The 17,668-nt window shown below is 39.1% G+C and overlaps 1 protein-coding gene across 2 annotated transcripts in view; it reads right to left on the bottom strand.

Annotated features, from left to right (window-relative positions):
• The window catches only part of Ufl1 (UFM1 specific ligase 1), a 32,736-nt gene extending 27,724 nt beyond the window's left edge, over window positions 1-5,012 (bottom strand). For both annotated transcript variants that reach the window (XM_057790635.1, XM_057790636.1), the window contains exons 1-5: window positions 4,866-5,012; window positions 3,805-3,950; window positions 2,717-2,745; window positions 1,614-1,711; window positions 1,004-1,118 (exon numbers count right to left, since the gene is read on the bottom strand). In XM_057790635.1, coding sequence (XP_057646618.1) covers window positions 1,004-1,118; window positions 1,614-1,711; window positions 2,717-2,745; window positions 3,805-3,950; window positions 4,866-4,942 — 465 coding nt within the window. In that variant the 5' untranslated portion in view covers window positions 4,943-5,012. The remainder of the gene's footprint in view (window positions 1-1,003; window positions 1,119-1,613; window positions 1,712-2,716; window positions 2,746-3,804; window positions 3,951-4,865) is intronic.
• Between the last annotated feature and the right edge of the window lie 12,656 nt (window positions 5,013-17,668).

Below are 17,668 nucleotides of genomic sequence, written 5' to 3'. Positions count from 1 at the left end.
GTGCTAACTTTTCATTAGATATCTCATTGATACTTATGAAAAGGACATAGTTATTCCTTCTCAAAAGATATGATATTTGGGCTGGAGAGATGGCTCAGAGGTTAAGAGCATTGCCTGCTCTTCCAAAGGTCCTGAGTTCAATTCCCAGCAACCACATGGTGGCTCACAACCATCTGTAATGGAGTCTGGTGCCCTCTTCTGGCCTGCAGGCATACACACAGACAGAATATTGTATACATAATAAATAAATAAATAAATATTTCTTTTAAAAATATGATATTTGAAACACCATTCAGAGAAAAACATGTTCTTAATGTCTGGTTAACTAAGAAGTGGCACCAATTCAAATTCAAATCCAGGTCTGTTTAACAGTAAAGCCTATGGGTTTTTACTGTATCACACCAGCATCTATGATTATAAGATAACAAACTATAGACAACACATTGCTTCAGTTTTTAGGTAACACCATTATTTCACTATGGTCATAATCTGAATTTAGTACAAACACAAAAAACCTAAAGTTAGAGAATATGTGAGAGTCTTATTTTTCTGTCATGTCAGTTTAGAGGAGGAAAACGATGGCAAGAAAAGAATGGTTCTACTGACATTTTCATAAGAAAAACCTTTGCTGGAAGTGTTTTTCACTGCAAAGCATTCAGCAGCAGCCCTTATCGTTGCCCCCTCTAATCATAATGTTTAGCGATTATAGAAAAGCAGCATATATCTTGGTTAGTTTCTACAGGCAAATCCACGCACTTGTGGAACACGCCCTCCTGTGGCATCAAGACAGTCCTAAAATGCATTCATTAACTACTCTTAAGTGTCTTGGGGCTTGGGGTGTGGGATAATTGTAATTGTTTTCAACAAGTTTCTCTAGAGACATAGATGGGACTCACGAAAACCATGGCTTTGAGAGGTATCCACTGTACCTTATGTAAAACCACCTGATCCAGTTCCCCACTGACTCTTTGACATTCTTTACACTTTTAGGGGAAGAAAGTACCTGTGTCAGAAAATCCCCAGGAAGGTCATAGGTTTTACACAGTTCTGAGATGGTTACTTGACCACTTTCTTGCAATTTATCATTTACCTCTTCTGATAACCGATCCAGATAGTTCCTAATATTGAAGAAAAGATTTTTAAAAGCTTAAGAGTGTTTTCCTTCTGCATTTTCCCGTCATGCTTTCCTTGGAGTAATGAGCAGAATGCGAATGAACATCACTCACTGTTCAGATTCTAAAGCTAATTCTTTGCTCATGGATGTAATTAAATGTATGGTTAATCAAATGGCAGTTTTTGTTCTTTTGCCAATAGAAATTTTATAGTCATTTCACACTAGTATTTTTAAAACACATTTGCTTTGAGTTCAGTTAATTCATGACAAGTAATAAAGGCTATATTGCCTTAATAGGAAAAAGATCAAGATTTAGACTATTTATGAAAATGCATTCCCCATAACTAGTAGTTACTTTAAAATGAAATGATTATTATAATAAAATGATTTTTATACTGTATTACATGAGCTTAAACAAAAAGCCTAACTTGCCATCACTGACCGAAACTTAAAGGCTAATTGAAAGAAGGAAGAAAGAGCTTTTAAACATTTTACTTACTCGTCTATCAGTTGACCCAATACTATTTGGACATGCTTCTCTGATTTAATAATGTCACTGATTCTATTTTCAATATGAGTCAGGTCCACATTAATGACCTAGAATTAGATAGAAATTAAATAAAGTTTGCACTACTTGACAAATTTAAGATTATACACTAAGAGTTATACTTTTAAACTCACTCTTAGATGAACTGCTTTAAAAAATTGATAGCTAAGTATAGTGGCAAACACCTATAATCTGAACATGTGGAAAGACAGTCACAAGTTCAAGGCTGGTGTTGTCTACATAAACAGTTCTAGGCAAGACAGGGTCACAGAAAAAGACAAACACTGCTAATTACAGAAGAAAGAGAGAAGAGTGGGGGGGGAAGGGGAGGGGGAGGGAGGGGAGAAAGGAAGTCCCATTGCTTATTTATTTTCTTTTGAATTCTGATGAATTACATTTTTCCAGGAAGCCTTGTATTAAACAGTGAACTCATAAAACACATCCTTTCATATAAAATTTTCTAGTATCTAGATTATATATACTTTTGAATATTTTAAAAATATTTTCTTTCCTTTATAAACTACTTCTCTATTAATCTCTATATACTAAAATATGTAAATATGAAAAACTAAATGATGTTTCACCCAAAATTACACAAACCTTATAACTTTATAATGTAATAACTATTGAGTTTTATCTGTAAAGAATGTATTCAAACAAGAATGAAGCTGGCCAGTGGCAAAGCACACCTTCGATCCCAGCGCTTGGGAGGCAGAGGCAAGCGGATCTCTGTGAGTTGCAGGCCAGCCTGGTCTACAAGAGGTAGTTCCAGGACAGCTAGGGCTATTTTGCAGAGAAACAGTGCCTCAAAAACAAACAAACAAACAAACAAAAAAAGCAAAACAAAACAAAAAAAGAAAAGAAAAACAAAACCCAAGAACTAAAATGTAGTAAATCAACTCAAGCCATTAGCCAAGGTTTTACAACTATTTCTTCACAAACATCACACCAAACACACCAGTACTAGTGAATACTTAGAGAGGAACCAAACAAACCCATAGTACTAGATATTAAGAAACTTTTAAGAAATCAAAGCAAAATTTTTACAAATTTACCTGTTGTAAGTCAACAATGTTTACTCGACCTTTGAACAAAAAATAGGCATTTAAATTACTTGGAAGTATAGCCGAACAGCATAATTCTAACAGATACAGTGTTGATCAGTCCAAGTCCTTCTACAAAGGGCATTGGAGCACATTAACTGATGCATTGAGATATAAATTACTAGTTGATCAATCTACTTATGGTTAAAACCATAGGCAATACTGTTTCAAAGATGTTTTTATCACATCAGATTCAATTATGAACATCAACCGATACAAGGTGGACAAACCTAGGAGAGCCATTCCCTTCCCCACACAATTTAGTTCATCTAAAATGACCAATGGAAAAATCTGCAATAAATTAAGATGAAAGAGCCATTCTTTAAAATTGGAAAGTGGGTGTTTATCTACCAGCAAGAGAGAATGTGTTAAACATTCCAAATCACAGCTTGTATTTCATTAGCACTCTTTCAGGAAGACAGAAAACAAAACACCAAGATTACACCTTAATAGTGTCCAATGAAGAGTTGGTTTGGTTGAATTCCAGCTGTGCTAAATCTGCTTAAGTCATAGTTCAAATTTTAAAACTACAAAGAAAACAGTATTTTGTGTCTGCTGGCAGTAACTGCAGTTCATATAATGTGATGGACCTCGGATTATAGTTTATAGATTTACAAAGTTTTTTAAAGAATGCAGCATTAATATCTGAGAACTTACAATCTTACGAAATTTCTATTCCTCAGATAGAGTTGACAGCTAGGTGCCCATGACGTAAATTAGTATGAAAAGAAAAACCCTACATAGAGAGTACATTTAATTCAATGCAACCAAACCATGGTATTCGTTAAATGGTAATAATCAAGAAAGATCACGTTTGCGTGAACCTAGGGAGGCTGATGAAGTTACCAGCTGAGAAGGGTTACAGCTCAGCGGCAGCATTTGCTAGCACGTGCCCAAGTTTGATTCCCAACACAAAGTGGGGATAAAAAGGAACAATTGAGGAGAATGCCCTATACCCTCCATGATTATTTACTTATAATTCTAATGTATTTCCCAAACATCCAGTAAAAAGAAGGCCATAACGCTAAGGAATTACTTACCCCCTCGGACATGGAGCTCCTCTCTCATCTCTTTGCTGATCTGTGCTGGAGTGATGTATTCCTTCCCATCAAGCGTATGGACTACGTCTAGCTGGTTCTGAGAGATCAGTTTATTCACAATCTCAATGCAGTTCCGCTCCGACAACCTGCGCGAAACCAGAAGTTTAAGAGTGTGGCTGCTATGGTCCACCAAAAGGGGGGGGGTGAATGCAAAATCTTGAGTAACTTCTACAATTACAAAATCTGTCCTTCATCAGTACAATGACATTAAGTAATTTAAAAAGGAAACTTGAAGAGTGTGCCAATTTGCATTCACTTGAATTATTTACTTAATCCAGACACATCATTGTACTATGATTCTAACAGTTTTCTCTTCTAGTCCGGTCTTCAACTATCAAAACTGTGGACATACAAGGTAAGAAAGAAAACACCAGCTACGCTTTTGATTTTCAGATGGAACGAACTTTTCCAAAAATCACAGCATGTTGGTCTTACTGTACAGATGGTGTACAGACAGGTCACCTGACTTAGCAAAACCAGTCACTACTGTCAGTTACTCACACAGTCTATCGTGTCCTAGATTTTGTTTTCTTGGGGTTTGGGGTTTGCTGTTGCTTGTTTGGTGTGTGAATGAATGTGTTTGTAGCTCAGGATTAGTGTCTGTACGTGCCGTAGTAATAAAATACTACAAGAACACGTTTACAAGGAGAAACAAAAAAAAAAAATCTGTTCGCATTATATATGCGATCTGTAATCCTGGACGCGGAGTCGGGGTGTTCTGGTCACTCCTCCAAAGGTTCACGGAGTACAGAAAAGTCAGGGGCCGGGAGTCCCTAAAACTGACAGAGGGCGTCTGAGATCTGCACCCGCAGGTAAGAAGGGATTTAAGGAGGGACAGGCTACTTGCTGCGCACCGCCCTGGGGTCTAGGCCGGGTTGCGAGCGCCTCTACCGGCAGCCACAGCAGCCGGTCCCCGGGGTCCCGCCGACGCCCGGCGGCCGGAGCGGGAGTGGGGCAGCGTCCTGGGCCTAAGCCGACTCTAGACCGGAGGGGACCAGCACCTCTGCGCGGCCTCCGCAAACTGCGCCCGCTGGAAGTCAGCCGCCAGCCGCCGGATCTCCTCCCAGGCGTCCGCCATCACTGTCTCGCTCGCACCGACACCGGGAAACGGCAGACACGTCAGCCCTCAGCAGCCCGCCGCAGGCGCCCAGGGACGGGCCGCGCCGAGGGCCAAGACACCCGCGCGAGCGCAAAATCGCGAGCGGAGGCGTGGCGGTCACGCTCGGCGCCCTCGGCTGGGCGTGGCCTCCAGAAGGAGGTGGCGAACCACCGCGTCAAAGCCCGGCTAAAAGCTGACTCATTATTCATTCAGTGTGTAGGATGCCAGTTCTGGTCCCACAATCATCAAATGATTGTCAGCCCTTGCAGAGGGGAAGAAACACACTTCTTTTGTCGGGATGTTACAAACCGTGACCAATCCACTTTGAACAATGAGTCGGACTTCTACTTGGGCCGAGAATGAAGTCATATATATATATATATATATATATATATATATATATATATATATATATATATATATTTTTTTTTTTTTTTGAGAAACATGGGCTTCGCTACTACATCAGTTGGAGTTTTGTTTTCCCAAAACGAATCCATTGGGATATTGCAAACGCCATGGAATTGAGTTCATGTGTTCTAGAGCCTGTTATCTTTCTTAAGGTGAATATATACTCAGACAAAGGAATGACTATAGCTGGGAATGAAATGGTGGAAGACAGGATAACACTGCCTCTCTGAGCTGTCATGCTTCGGCAACTGCTGCCACTTTTCATTCACATCCACCACGTTCCCCACTAAATCAGTGGGCAAATCACAGTAAAGAATATTTTGATACATAGTATTGTTACTTAGTAGAGAATATTTTACTTCCTTTCCATGTAAATATATTAGTCTAGATAATACATCCAACAGATAAATATATTTATCTTCTCAAGTACCTAGCTTTGATTAAAATTTAGAGAACTCCATCTTTAAATTTGTATTTCTCTGTGCTCTCCACCCTACCTTTTGAAGCAGTGCCTCTCAGCAAAGCTCGGTGTTCTCCATTCCAGTTAGACTTACTGGTCAGCAAGCCTCTGGGGGATCATCCTGGCTTCACCTCCCAGGCAGGTTGATCACCATATCCAGCTTCCTTCCTGAGTTCTGGGCTCTGAACTCAAGTCCCGTGCTTGCGGAATCATTTCTCCTCCCACCAATTTCAGTGCTTTTGAGTCGGGGATCTTTCAATTTTGCCCAATATGTGACTTACAGAGGAATTTTAAAGCCATGTACTGGGTGAATTCACTGAACAAAGATGAAGCGGCTCTTTTCTGGAGGGTAGACAATCCCTTTGAAAAGTGAACTTTGTGTGGGTTTTGAGGAGTTGAAGTACTAGTCTTTATAAAATGTTCTGAGAGTTGTCTGTGGTTATGTGCGAACCATCTTAATGTCCAAATGCAGGCAATCTGAAGACAGCTGGCATTGTCTGTAGCTACAAAGTGTACATGATTTATGACACATTCTCAGACTTATATATTGTCCTTTGACATAATAAATAAAATTACACACAGTAACGAAGCCCTGTGATGCTTCAATATATGCACACATGTAGAACATTTAAATTATGCCAGACCCCTAACACTTCACATACTACCCATGAAGAAAACGTTCAACGTCCTTCCCTCTAGTGCTATAAGATATAAAGTACATGGTTGTCCAGTGACAAGAAGGACCTCAGAAAACTAAGAACTAGCTGCACAGCTAAGGAATCAATCAAACGAGTGAAAAGGAAGCCCACAATAGGAGAGACTCTTTGTCAGCTATACATCTGTCAGAGGATTATTATTCAGAATATATAAAGAACTGAGAAAAGAATCAAAGAACAAACAAAAATCAACAATAACAAGAGAAAACCCTGTAGGTGGAGGTTCTTTGTGTCTTGTCAGCTCTGTCTTTCCAGCTATCTCCCAAAGACTTATTATTAATTATAAATGCTCGGCCGATAGCTTAGGTTTGTTACTAACTAGCTCTTACAACTCAGACTAACCCATATTTCTTATCTATGTTCCTCCATGTGGTGGTACCCTTTTCTCAGCACAGTACATTCACCTTCTGGTTCCTCTGTGCCTGGCTGGTGACTCCCTTGACCCTGCCCTTCTTCTTCCAGTGTCCCTTCTCTCTCAGTTTGGCTCTCCTGGCTGTGAGACCCTCACCCCTTATTCTCAAAGGGACAAGAATTTCCTAGCAGAATGTTTTAAAATTAGAAACACAGACTATCCTCGTGTTCCCAGAAAGACAGCACTTTCCTTCCTCCCTCTCACCTGGAGATTCCGAGCACAAGGACACTCAGCTCAGCCCAGCCAGCCACCTGGGATCCTGCCAAAGTAACAAGTAGGCTGGAAACACACCCACACCTCTCCTACAGCTCCTGTGATCCAGTCCCTCCAGCTAGCTCTGAAGTTGGAGACCTGCTGTGGTCTTCCATTACTCTCTGACCCCATCCCCAAAGGATCACAAAAATCTTCTCCCCCAGTCTTCAGCACCAGCAGATATTCCCTATTCACAAACCCCACAACCACAGAGACCTGAAAGAGACATAAAGCTAAATCTCTAGACTCCTCTAGTACCCTGAACACATTGGAGCCAGAAATGAGTCTTGCATTCCCTTCTGAGCCTACCGTGTGGCTAGAGGGCTGTTCACATCGTATTCTCTGGTCCCATGTTATTCTCTGGATCTACACTAGCTAAAGGGCTGGCTGCAGGTGCTCTCGGATCCTGTAAGAGCTAAAAGCCTATTCACAAGGTGGTCTCTGGCCCAGCAGAAAGTTGGAGACCTGGCACAGTGCTCTCTGAACCTTGAGAAGCCGAAGGCCTGATTAGGCATCAAAACTTTGGTATAACAGCCTCTTTGCTCTGGAAATATTATTTAAAAAGTTGTTTAAACCAGTTGAGATAATTTTTAAATTATATCTTATTTCACAATGTCAAGGGAACTTTGATAAAGATTATGCATTTATTAAAGTGGTTGACAAACTTGATTGAGAGAATTAAAGACAAGCCAGTGATCCAATATATTAGACTCCTGTATTTAAAAACAAACTGGAACTAGAGACCACCAGATTTGTTTGTTTTTCAAGAGGCTAAGACATGTATTTGGGGATGAAGTGAGAGCTAAGTGATTAAGCTCTTGCAGAGGACCGGGGTTCAATTCTCAGCACCTATATCTGGTGGCTCAGATCTGCCTGGGAGATCTGAGGCCTCTGGTTTCCATAGATGCTTCATGTACTCCATGCCCCTCCTCATAAATCACATAATAAAAATATCTTAAATTTTTAAAATATTCTTCATGCATTATTTATTTTATATAGTTTAATGTGATTGCCCTAAGTCTCACACTTCTATTAGAAAAGAAGATGATGGAATGGTATCTTCTTTTAGGAAAGTTAAAGTATTCAAGTTTTTAATTTTGTAAGAAAGGTTTTTCTTCTAGATTTGACCTTAAAGAATGATGGTCAGTAATAACCACCATTTGCTTAATGGAAGGCCTGTGACCTTGTTCATTTATTTATTTGTTTTAGAATCACTTTTGTTTATTTCTCTTCTTTTTACCCCCAGCAAAGTGTAAGCTCCAGCTACCTGTTTTCTTGATGGATGAGCAGCCTTGTTCTGATTCTTATGGTCTTCAGCCCTCATTAATAAAATTGAGACTTACATTTCTTTGCTCGCTATCATTTTATTATTTTGTATGTAATATTTGTACTCTGACCTGTCCAGTCAAATCCATGTAAATACTTCCAAAGGTATAAATTATCTTTTTCTATTTCTGCTTCCACTGATTTCTTACCAGTATTATTTGTTATTATGTTGTCAGAATTTCATGTTAGTACCACATCTCTGTGAAAATTCTGTTGTGAATATATTTTCCCCGAAACAGTATTATTGTTTTGTTTCCAAGGAAACAAATTCTATATTAGTCCTTTTTTCCTTTCTTGCACAATGCCAGATTTATTAGCTTTAGGCAGCACTTGTTTTCTCTGTTCTCTTCACTGTAAACCACAGGAAAACGACGAAAGGCAAATCCACAAAAGAACCAGCTAGTGTTCTTGCCGGGGCTTAGGTTTGTCCCAGTCCCAAAGGAGATGAAAATTCCATTTCATCGACGAAATGTGATTTAAAAGATATATCGACAACTTTTATCACTTCTTTGCACTAGTGTTCACAGTACAACTAATAGTATAGTTATAGGAACATATTCTGAATAAATACAGAATAAATCAATGAATATCTGCCCCACCTGCCAAGGAAGGGAAAGACAAGTTTTCCAAATGTTTCAGAACAGCTTGTATCCTCCTTCATCTTCTCCGCCTTTTCCTTTTCCACCTTGTATATAGTGTTAGTTGCACCACCAATAAGAGGATAACCTGTAACCATGATTTAAAACAACAACAACACACCAACAGTTGCTATACCACTACAGCAGCAGCAGTGACAGCATCACAACTGGCACTCCTAAAGTCTGCCTTCCAGTATTCCATACAGGAAAAGTCTGAATACAAGATCTGGCTGAGCTCCTGAAAGGGGCAATGCTAATGGGAATTCTGAAAAGTAAATGCAACTTTAGGTATTGTCTTAGTTTGCTTTCTATTTCTGTGATAAAACACTGTGATAAGAAGCAATCTGGGGAGGGAAGGGTTTGTTTTGTTTTTCAGTTTTCAGTACATCACGGAGGGAAAATGGGATTGGAACCGAACACAGAAATCTGGATGCAGAGCCGGAAGTGGAAAAAATGTTATAATTGCTACTTATCAGCTTACCCAGCCTGATTTTTTTAAATATAACCCAGGACCTTCTCACTATTCCCCTACCAACACATCAAAATTAGCCAAGAATATACCACAAATACCTTGTTTACATCAATTTGCTGAAGACATTTTCTTAATTCGGGTTTATTTTCCAGAGGATCTTAGTTAGTGTTGAATTACTAAAACCTAACCAGCACAGGCATATAGATTCATAACTTATGGTATTGCAAACTTTAAAGCTGTAGGGATATAGCCCCACCCATTGGGGGCGTGTTCGCCTCGGGCTAATGTTTACGGATAAATCTGCCGGGCGTGAGCCCAGCAGCCCCTTTTTCTTCTTTTGCTCCGCTGTGCTCCGCGGGAACCTGTGGTCCTGTAAGTCTATTTCCTTATTAAAGCTGTATATATCTATATAATCTGTCTGCATTCATTTGAGCCACCACATAAAGCAATTTATATATCTGTATGCATTTTCCCTTTGCTCACATTTTAACAGAACCATTTTCCTGATGAGGGAGATGCTATTGCTAATGCCTCTTATTGTTCCACATAGTAATTATATTTCTGTGTGATTTTTACATGGACTAGACATTTATTCTTTTGCTCTACCTATGTTTGACTATAGTAAATTCAGTTGACTTCATAGGGTTAGCAAATACACAGCACAGAACCTAAGGTATCCTGGTAGACCGCTAATCAATTATGGCATTTTCTGAGCCAGAAAATAGCTTCAGAATCCTGGAACTTGCTTTACCTAGCCAGAAAACAGCTTCAGAATCCTTCTAGAACAATGTTCCAGCCAGTGGCTAACAATCAATCAGAACTGATGCTCACTATGTGATATATTTGCCATTGCTGACCAAGGTCATTCCTCTGACAAATAACATCAAGTCTAAAGTGACTTCTGAGTGATGGCATCATCTATATGAGGGTCAGTGATGGAGATCAGGGATCTCTCTGGATGAGGGATAGTTGCTGGAAAATCACTGCAGAGATATCACATTTTATCAGCTTCTAGAAATTAACAGGAGCCCGGGCTTAAGGTAGACACAGGCTGAAGTAAAATGAAGACGCTTTTTTGGGATGTGTCTCTAGATCCATAGATTGCCTGTCTGGGATGCCATTACTCAGAATCCTATCATTCTACTGACGGACTTTTTGCACGGCCCAGTGTGTGATGCCAAAGGGCATCAACATGGATCGCTCTATGATCAGTGATCTGAAGGAGCAGTGGAAAGGGGAGGCCTCTTCTTATTGTTTTTGTTTTCCTGTAACATTGAGGAAGAGGCCTCTTCTTTGATCTCATGGCTCTTACTTTTTGTCTCAGAACACTTATAGTGTTAAACATTCTAGAATCTAGTCGCATCCAGAGGCAAGGCAAGGGCAGGGAAAAAAATGAATGCATTTATGCCTGCTAGTCAGCTTATTTTACTTCTTTACTCATATACAGTCAAGAACTCAACTCCAGAATTTGAGTTATAACATTGAGTTACAATTTTGTATTATTCATAGTGTTCTGGGTCTTCCACACTAATTAGCATAATCAAGTCAATCCCCCACAGACATTCCGGTAGGCCAACCCCATTCAAACAAACCCCACAAATATTCTCATAAGCCAGCCTCATCTAGACAATCCTAAATTGAAGCTATCCTTCCAGACAATTGTAGTATGTGTTAATTTGCCAAATAAAACTAGCTACCACAAATATCATTTGAGTTTAGAATAGACATTTTTATTGATAAGAGTGGGTATCATTTTATATTTTCTCAAATATTTTCGATATTTGGCTTAACACAACACTAGTAAAGGTTTCACTTAATTTATGACACTATATTTCACAGCACCTGGAAAATTTTACTGTATCCTCATGGGAAAATGAAAACACTTTCAATCTGACAGACCTCCTCTGAGATTCAGCAACACCACAGTTCTTGATGTATACTTTGGGAACTGCCGCTTTAGACAGTCCTGAAGTGACTAGTGACTCGATGCAAGATGAATGCAGATGCAGAACGTGTCTTGCTCTTTGCAGTGCACCATTCAAAAAGGAAATAGAATACATCACCTCATGTTAGCATGATTTTATTAAATGTTTTTTGATTATACTTTCAGTAATTTTTTTATCCTTTGTTTGAGATAAGAGCTTATATATTCCAGCTTGGCCTTAAGCTCACTGTGCAACTGAGGATGACTTTGAACTTTTAATCCTTCTTCTCCTACCTCCCAAATGTGGAGGTCATAGGCATGTGCCACCATATTTGTCTCAGGACTTTCATCAATGCATAAATTCACAATGTAGAGTAAATACTCCAAAATGATTATCATAGAACTAATTGCAGCACAAGAAGAGAAATTTCAGGCTTAGAGAAACACAAATAAAAAGATAAGATCAATATTCCAAAATGCTATATTCAGGATATAGATAGCTGATTTGTTTATTTTTGGAGCACCAGTTCTAGGAATATAACCTGAAAACAAATAATTAAGATATATGCAGTTGTTACCCCTGTGATTATAGTATAGTTATGCAACTTATTTCACAAATAAAGCTTTGGATAGATCAAATATAAGAAAAACTCAACCAAACAAATATATCAATTACAAGATCATTTCTGATCAAAATGTTAAAAAGAAATCATTAAGGGATACAAACATTTTTGGAGATGTACTAGGTAATTTTTATGTGGTAATTTCATAACTGATGGACAGTTTCAACCTTTTTTCAAGAATGGGACAGAATGATATGAATTACAGGCTCCTTCTAAAGTTTATAAGTTAAAACTTGAATCTTTAGTACTTCAGGACATGACTGATTACATTTGAAGATAAAGTTTATCAAGAAGTAATTAGTTAAATGAAGCAATTACGTTAGGTTGTAATGCACTCTGCTGGACGCTTACAAAATAGGGTCAAGCAGACACCTCTGGAGGGGAGACTGAAGACACATGGCAAGAGGGCCATAACAAACCAGGGAGAGGACTCAGAAGAAATCATGTCCGTGGACACCTGCTTCTCACTGACCCAGGCTTTCAGTGTCCCAGGTGCTAGCAAGGTGTTACGGCAGCCCCTGAAAACTGAAACTGTAAGTCTTTGATGGAGAGGAAAGAGGAGACAAGGAGAGAAGAAAGATCAGAGAAGAAAACCTGAGGCTTAGCAGAGAAGGAACAAATAAAGGTGTAGAATGTGCTGTGGTAGGATAAGAAGTGGCGATACGAAGTGGCAGAAAAAGAAATTCATGGCAAGCTGCTTATGATAGTGTGCACCTGTCTAGCAGTCCTCAGGGTGGAGGCTGAGGCACAAAGCTCTTTGGCATGGACCACGTAACAAAAGCCTAAACCAAACCAACATGAAGTCAAATTCCTGAGACTATTAAATTATGTGATAAAATACTGGTGAATTTTAAGGCTATTAGGAGAAATTGTTTACCTCTTTTTACATAGGTAGATTTTAAATACAATCACATATCATTATTGAATAGAAGTAGAAACATTTTTAAGATTGAGAGTTACACTGAATCTGATAGAATAGAAAGTGGAAAGCAGCTTTCAATGCATTGGCACAGGAGACCACTTCCTAAATATAACCCCAGTAGCACAGACACTTAGAGCAACAATAAATAATTGGGACCTCCTGAAACAGAGAAGCATCTGGAAAGCAAAGAATACAGTCTGTAAGAAAAAAAAAGGGGGAGACTGCTGAATTCAACCTCACATCAGAGAAAGGACTGATTTCCAAAATATATAAACACTCAAGAAATTAGACATCAAAATTTTAAATAACCCAATTAAAAATGGGGTACAGAATTAAACAGAGAATTCTCAAAGGAAGAACCTAAAGTGGCTGAAAGACACTTAAAAAAAATGTTTAGCATCCTTAGACATCAGGGAAATGTGAATCCAAACAACTTTGAGATACCATCTTACACCTGTCAGAATGGCTAAGATCAAAAACACCAATGGTAGCTTATAGGATGTAGGGAATGGGGAATGCTCAATCATTTCTGATGAGAATGCAAATTTGTATTACCACTTTGGAAATCAGTATGGCAGTTTCTCAGAAAATTGAGAATCAACCTATTTCAGCATCCAAAAATACCACTCTTCTGCATATACCCAAAAGTTGCTCAATCATGCTACAAAGACAATTGTTCAACTATGTTCATAGCAGCATTATTTGTAATAGCCAGAACCTGGAAACAACCTTGATGCTCCTCAACTGAAGAATGGATAAAGAAAATGTGGCACATTTACACATTAGAGTACTACTCAGCAGTAAAAAAACAATGACATTTTGAAAACTGCATGCAAATGGATGGAACTGGAAAACATCATCCTGAGTAAGGTAAACCATATCCCAAAAGATGAATATGTTATGTGCTCACTCATAAGTGGATACTAGCTATAAACAAAGGATATTGAGCCTATAGTTCATGATCTTAGAGAAGCTAAGTAACAAGGTGAATCCTAAGAAAAACTTATACAGATCCACCTGGAAAGTCAAAATAGACAAAATTGCCTGACTACATTGGGAGCATGGGGGCGGGGGAAAAGAAAAGATGGAAGGGGAAGAGGAGAGGATAAGGGGAGGGGAGAGAACTTGTGGGAATGGAATGTCAAGATGGAGGAAGGACAGTGATGAGAGCAAGGAAAGAGATATCTTGATTGAGGGAGCCATTATGGGGCTAGCAAGAAACCTGGCTCTAGAAAAATTACCAGGAATCTGCAAGGATGACCCCACCAAAGACCCTAAGCAATAGAGGAGAGGGTACCTGAACTGGCCTTGCCATTTAGTCAGACTGATGAATATCTTAAATATCACTATAGAACCTTAATTTAGCAACTGATGGAAACAGAGGTAGAGACCTGCATTGGAACACTGGACTGAGCTCCCAAAATCCAGCTGAAGAGTGGGAGGAGTGAGAATAAGAGCAAAGAGGTCAAGACAATGACCAGTTCACCAACTGAAACAGTGTACCTGAGATAATGGGAGCTCACTAACTCCAGCCATACAGGGAAGGAACAAGCATAGGTCCAAACTAGTCCCTCTGAATGTGACTGACAATTGCATGGCTTGCGCAGACTGAGAAGCCACTGGTAGTCACACCAAGATATATCCCTACTGCATGTACTGGTTTTTTTGGAACCTATTCTCAGCTTTTGAATATAGTCAGAAGGGTCTTGGGCCTTCCGTAACACGATGTGCCTTAACCTCTCTGTGGAGTGAATGGGTTGTGGGGTGGTGGGGTAAGAAGAGGGAATGGGAGGAGGGGAGGGAGTAGGAGCTTGGATTGGTATGTATAATGAAAGAAGATAGTTTGTTTTCTTTTTTGAAAAAAATAAAAATAAAATATATAAAAACAATAAAGGAGGTGGGGGAGGAAACTGGAGGAGAGAAGGTAGGGGAACTATAATTGGTATGTAAAATAAATGAAAAATGGTAATGGAGAAAATAACAAAAAATATTGAGATATAGAGGGTAAGAAAATTGGGGACATGTGAACCACAGGAAGCTTGCAGATGTGAGAAGGTATTTCTATTGTTCCAAATGACAAAATTATGTGTTGTTTTGGAATTCATGGTGAGCTAATATGAACAGATACTAGAAAGGAAATCTTTTCCTTTGAAATATAGCATGCAAAAGCAAGAGTACTCACACAATGTCTTGGATCTGACCATGGTGAGTAATTAATTTTGAATTTACACATATTGGTTCAGAACACATCTAATTTTTCTGTTTAGTTGACTGCTGTGGGATAATGCTCTTGTACCCTGTAAAGATTTGTCACTTGTATTAGCTTAATAAAATGCTGATTAGCCAGTAGCCAGGCAGGAAGTAAAGGAGGTGGGACAAGACTAGGAGAATTCTGGAAAGAGAAAAGGCTCAGTCTGCAGTCATCATCCAGATACAGAGGAAGCAAGATGAGGATCCCAGAAAAATCTCCCATAGGAGCAGATGGCCAAGATAATCCAACATTTCAGAGCACCTCTGTTGCAGTTACCTCTGAGTTCTAAGACTAGAACAGTCTCAAGACTATTGGGTGAGATCATCCAGCCTCACAGAATACTCCAGTCAGGACCTGTTCATAGTCTTAAATTTTCTTTCTCCATAAGATTATCAGTACCTCCAATCAGCAGGAGGTAATCCAGAAAACTACACCCACATTCCAAAAAAAAAAAATGGATTATGGATGTCTGTCTTTGTTTAGTGTATTGGTTACAAGTTGTTATGGATAATGGTTAGGAAAAGAAGCTAAACAAAGGAGATTAGATTCAGAGTTCTTTTTTTTTTTTGAAAAGATAAAAAAGTGAGTATTGTGGGATAATGGTCTTGTATTCTATAAAGATTTGCCACTTGCATTTGTTTAATAAAACACGGATTGGCCAGTAGCCAGGCAGGAAGTATAAGTGGGGCGACCAGACTAGGAGTATTCTGGGAAGAAGAAAGGCTCAGTCTTCAGTCACCAGACAGACACAGAGGAAGCAAGTTGAGAATGCCTCACTGAGTAAGATACCAAGTCACATGGCTAAATATAGATAAGAATTATGGGTTATTTTAAGTTGTAAGAGCTAGTTAATAAGAAGCCTGAGCTAATAAGCAAACCAGTTTATAATTAATACAAACTTTTGTGTGTGTGTGTTGGTACTGAATGGCTGTGGGACCATGCAGTACAAAAACTTCCGTCTATAGTAAACTAGTTGGTGTACAGACTGAATATCAGATAGAGTTAAAAGTGGGTTTTTTTTAAACATTTTACCATTTATAGCAAGACAGAAAAAACATTTGATTTTATGCCTTTTAAAATTTATATATAAATAATGGATGAGACAGTGAACATATTGTTGGTAATGTCTTATCTGTCTTAGAACTTGAATGATGATTTATAAATTGCTGAGAATTTCTAATTGCTTTGGTTAAAGTGGAAACAGCTTTCACAAACAATTTGCTTATCTGAAATATTGAAATGACACAATGTTTTAAATTGTGATAGCCTGCAACACCTTACAGCCCAGTGTATATTCTTTATAAGTAAAGTCTGTAATTTGGCTATGGTTGAATACTGTTCAGAAGTTGGTAAATATAGTCTGTCTTAAATCTTGTTTTTGCCATCATATTTACTTTGACAGGTAAAGATGAAAGGGTGTTGGATAATGCTTGCTGCTAACAAGAGCATAAATTAATTTTAGAGCACACATGTCACTCAATTAATTATAATCCATTTATGAACATTGTTCAATAGAGGTTTTAATCACTGTAATAGATAGGCACATCAGTCTTTACTGATAGAATGTTTGTCTCTCGAACAAGTGATACATGCTGGGGTGGATGGAATAGAGAATCTCTTCGATAGCCTGCAAAGCCACACTAGCCTGCAGGGGTTTCACATGACTTCCATTTGTCCTTAAAACACCTTTAAAAACAAAATGATACTCTGACTAGGGATGCAGAACCAAAATTCAGCAAGCATTCCCTGTGAACCAGAAGGCCACTCCTTCAAGAGGAGATAAGCTAACTTCAGGTCTTCAGTCTCTCTCTTCTCCCCCAGTCTCACCCTCAGTGCTGCAGCAGACCATCTGCTGCAGGCCCCCTTTCTATTCTGCACCTATCTCCAGTGGACGAAACAGATCTTCCCTCCTATTCTATCTCCCTCAACATAGTGCTTTACAAACCCCCCCTTTCTTTCAACTCTAGCAGGCACTCCCTGCAAATCCACAGGTCACTCAAGCCAAACAGCTAGACTAACTACAGATCTTCACCACTCCCTCCACTCCTCCAAATCTAGTTCTCCAGTCTCGTCCCCAGCACCACAGTAGAACACTTGCTTTGACCTCTCCTTACTCTCTGATCTCATTCCCACGGGACTACGCAGATACTGGTAGACCACCCTGCTTTCTTCCCTCCTATGGACCCCATCAGTTCCCACAAGCCTATCCCTATTACTAAGTATTTGTTTCCAACACTCACTACTGGGAGCCAGGCTTCAGATGGGTTTGATTACCTGGGATGGATATGTGAATTTGGAGCC

This window comes from Chionomys nivalis, chromosome 16, assembly GCF_950005125.1.
Source record: "Chionomys nivalis chromosome 16, mChiNiv1.1, whole genome shotgun sequence".
In the NCBI taxonomy this organism is placed as follows: domain Eukaryota; kingdom Metazoa; phylum Chordata; class Mammalia; order Rodentia; family Cricetidae; genus Chionomys; species Chionomys nivalis.
Note: the sequence above shows the minus strand (reverse complement) of the source record. Positions and strands in the feature narration are given on the sequence as shown.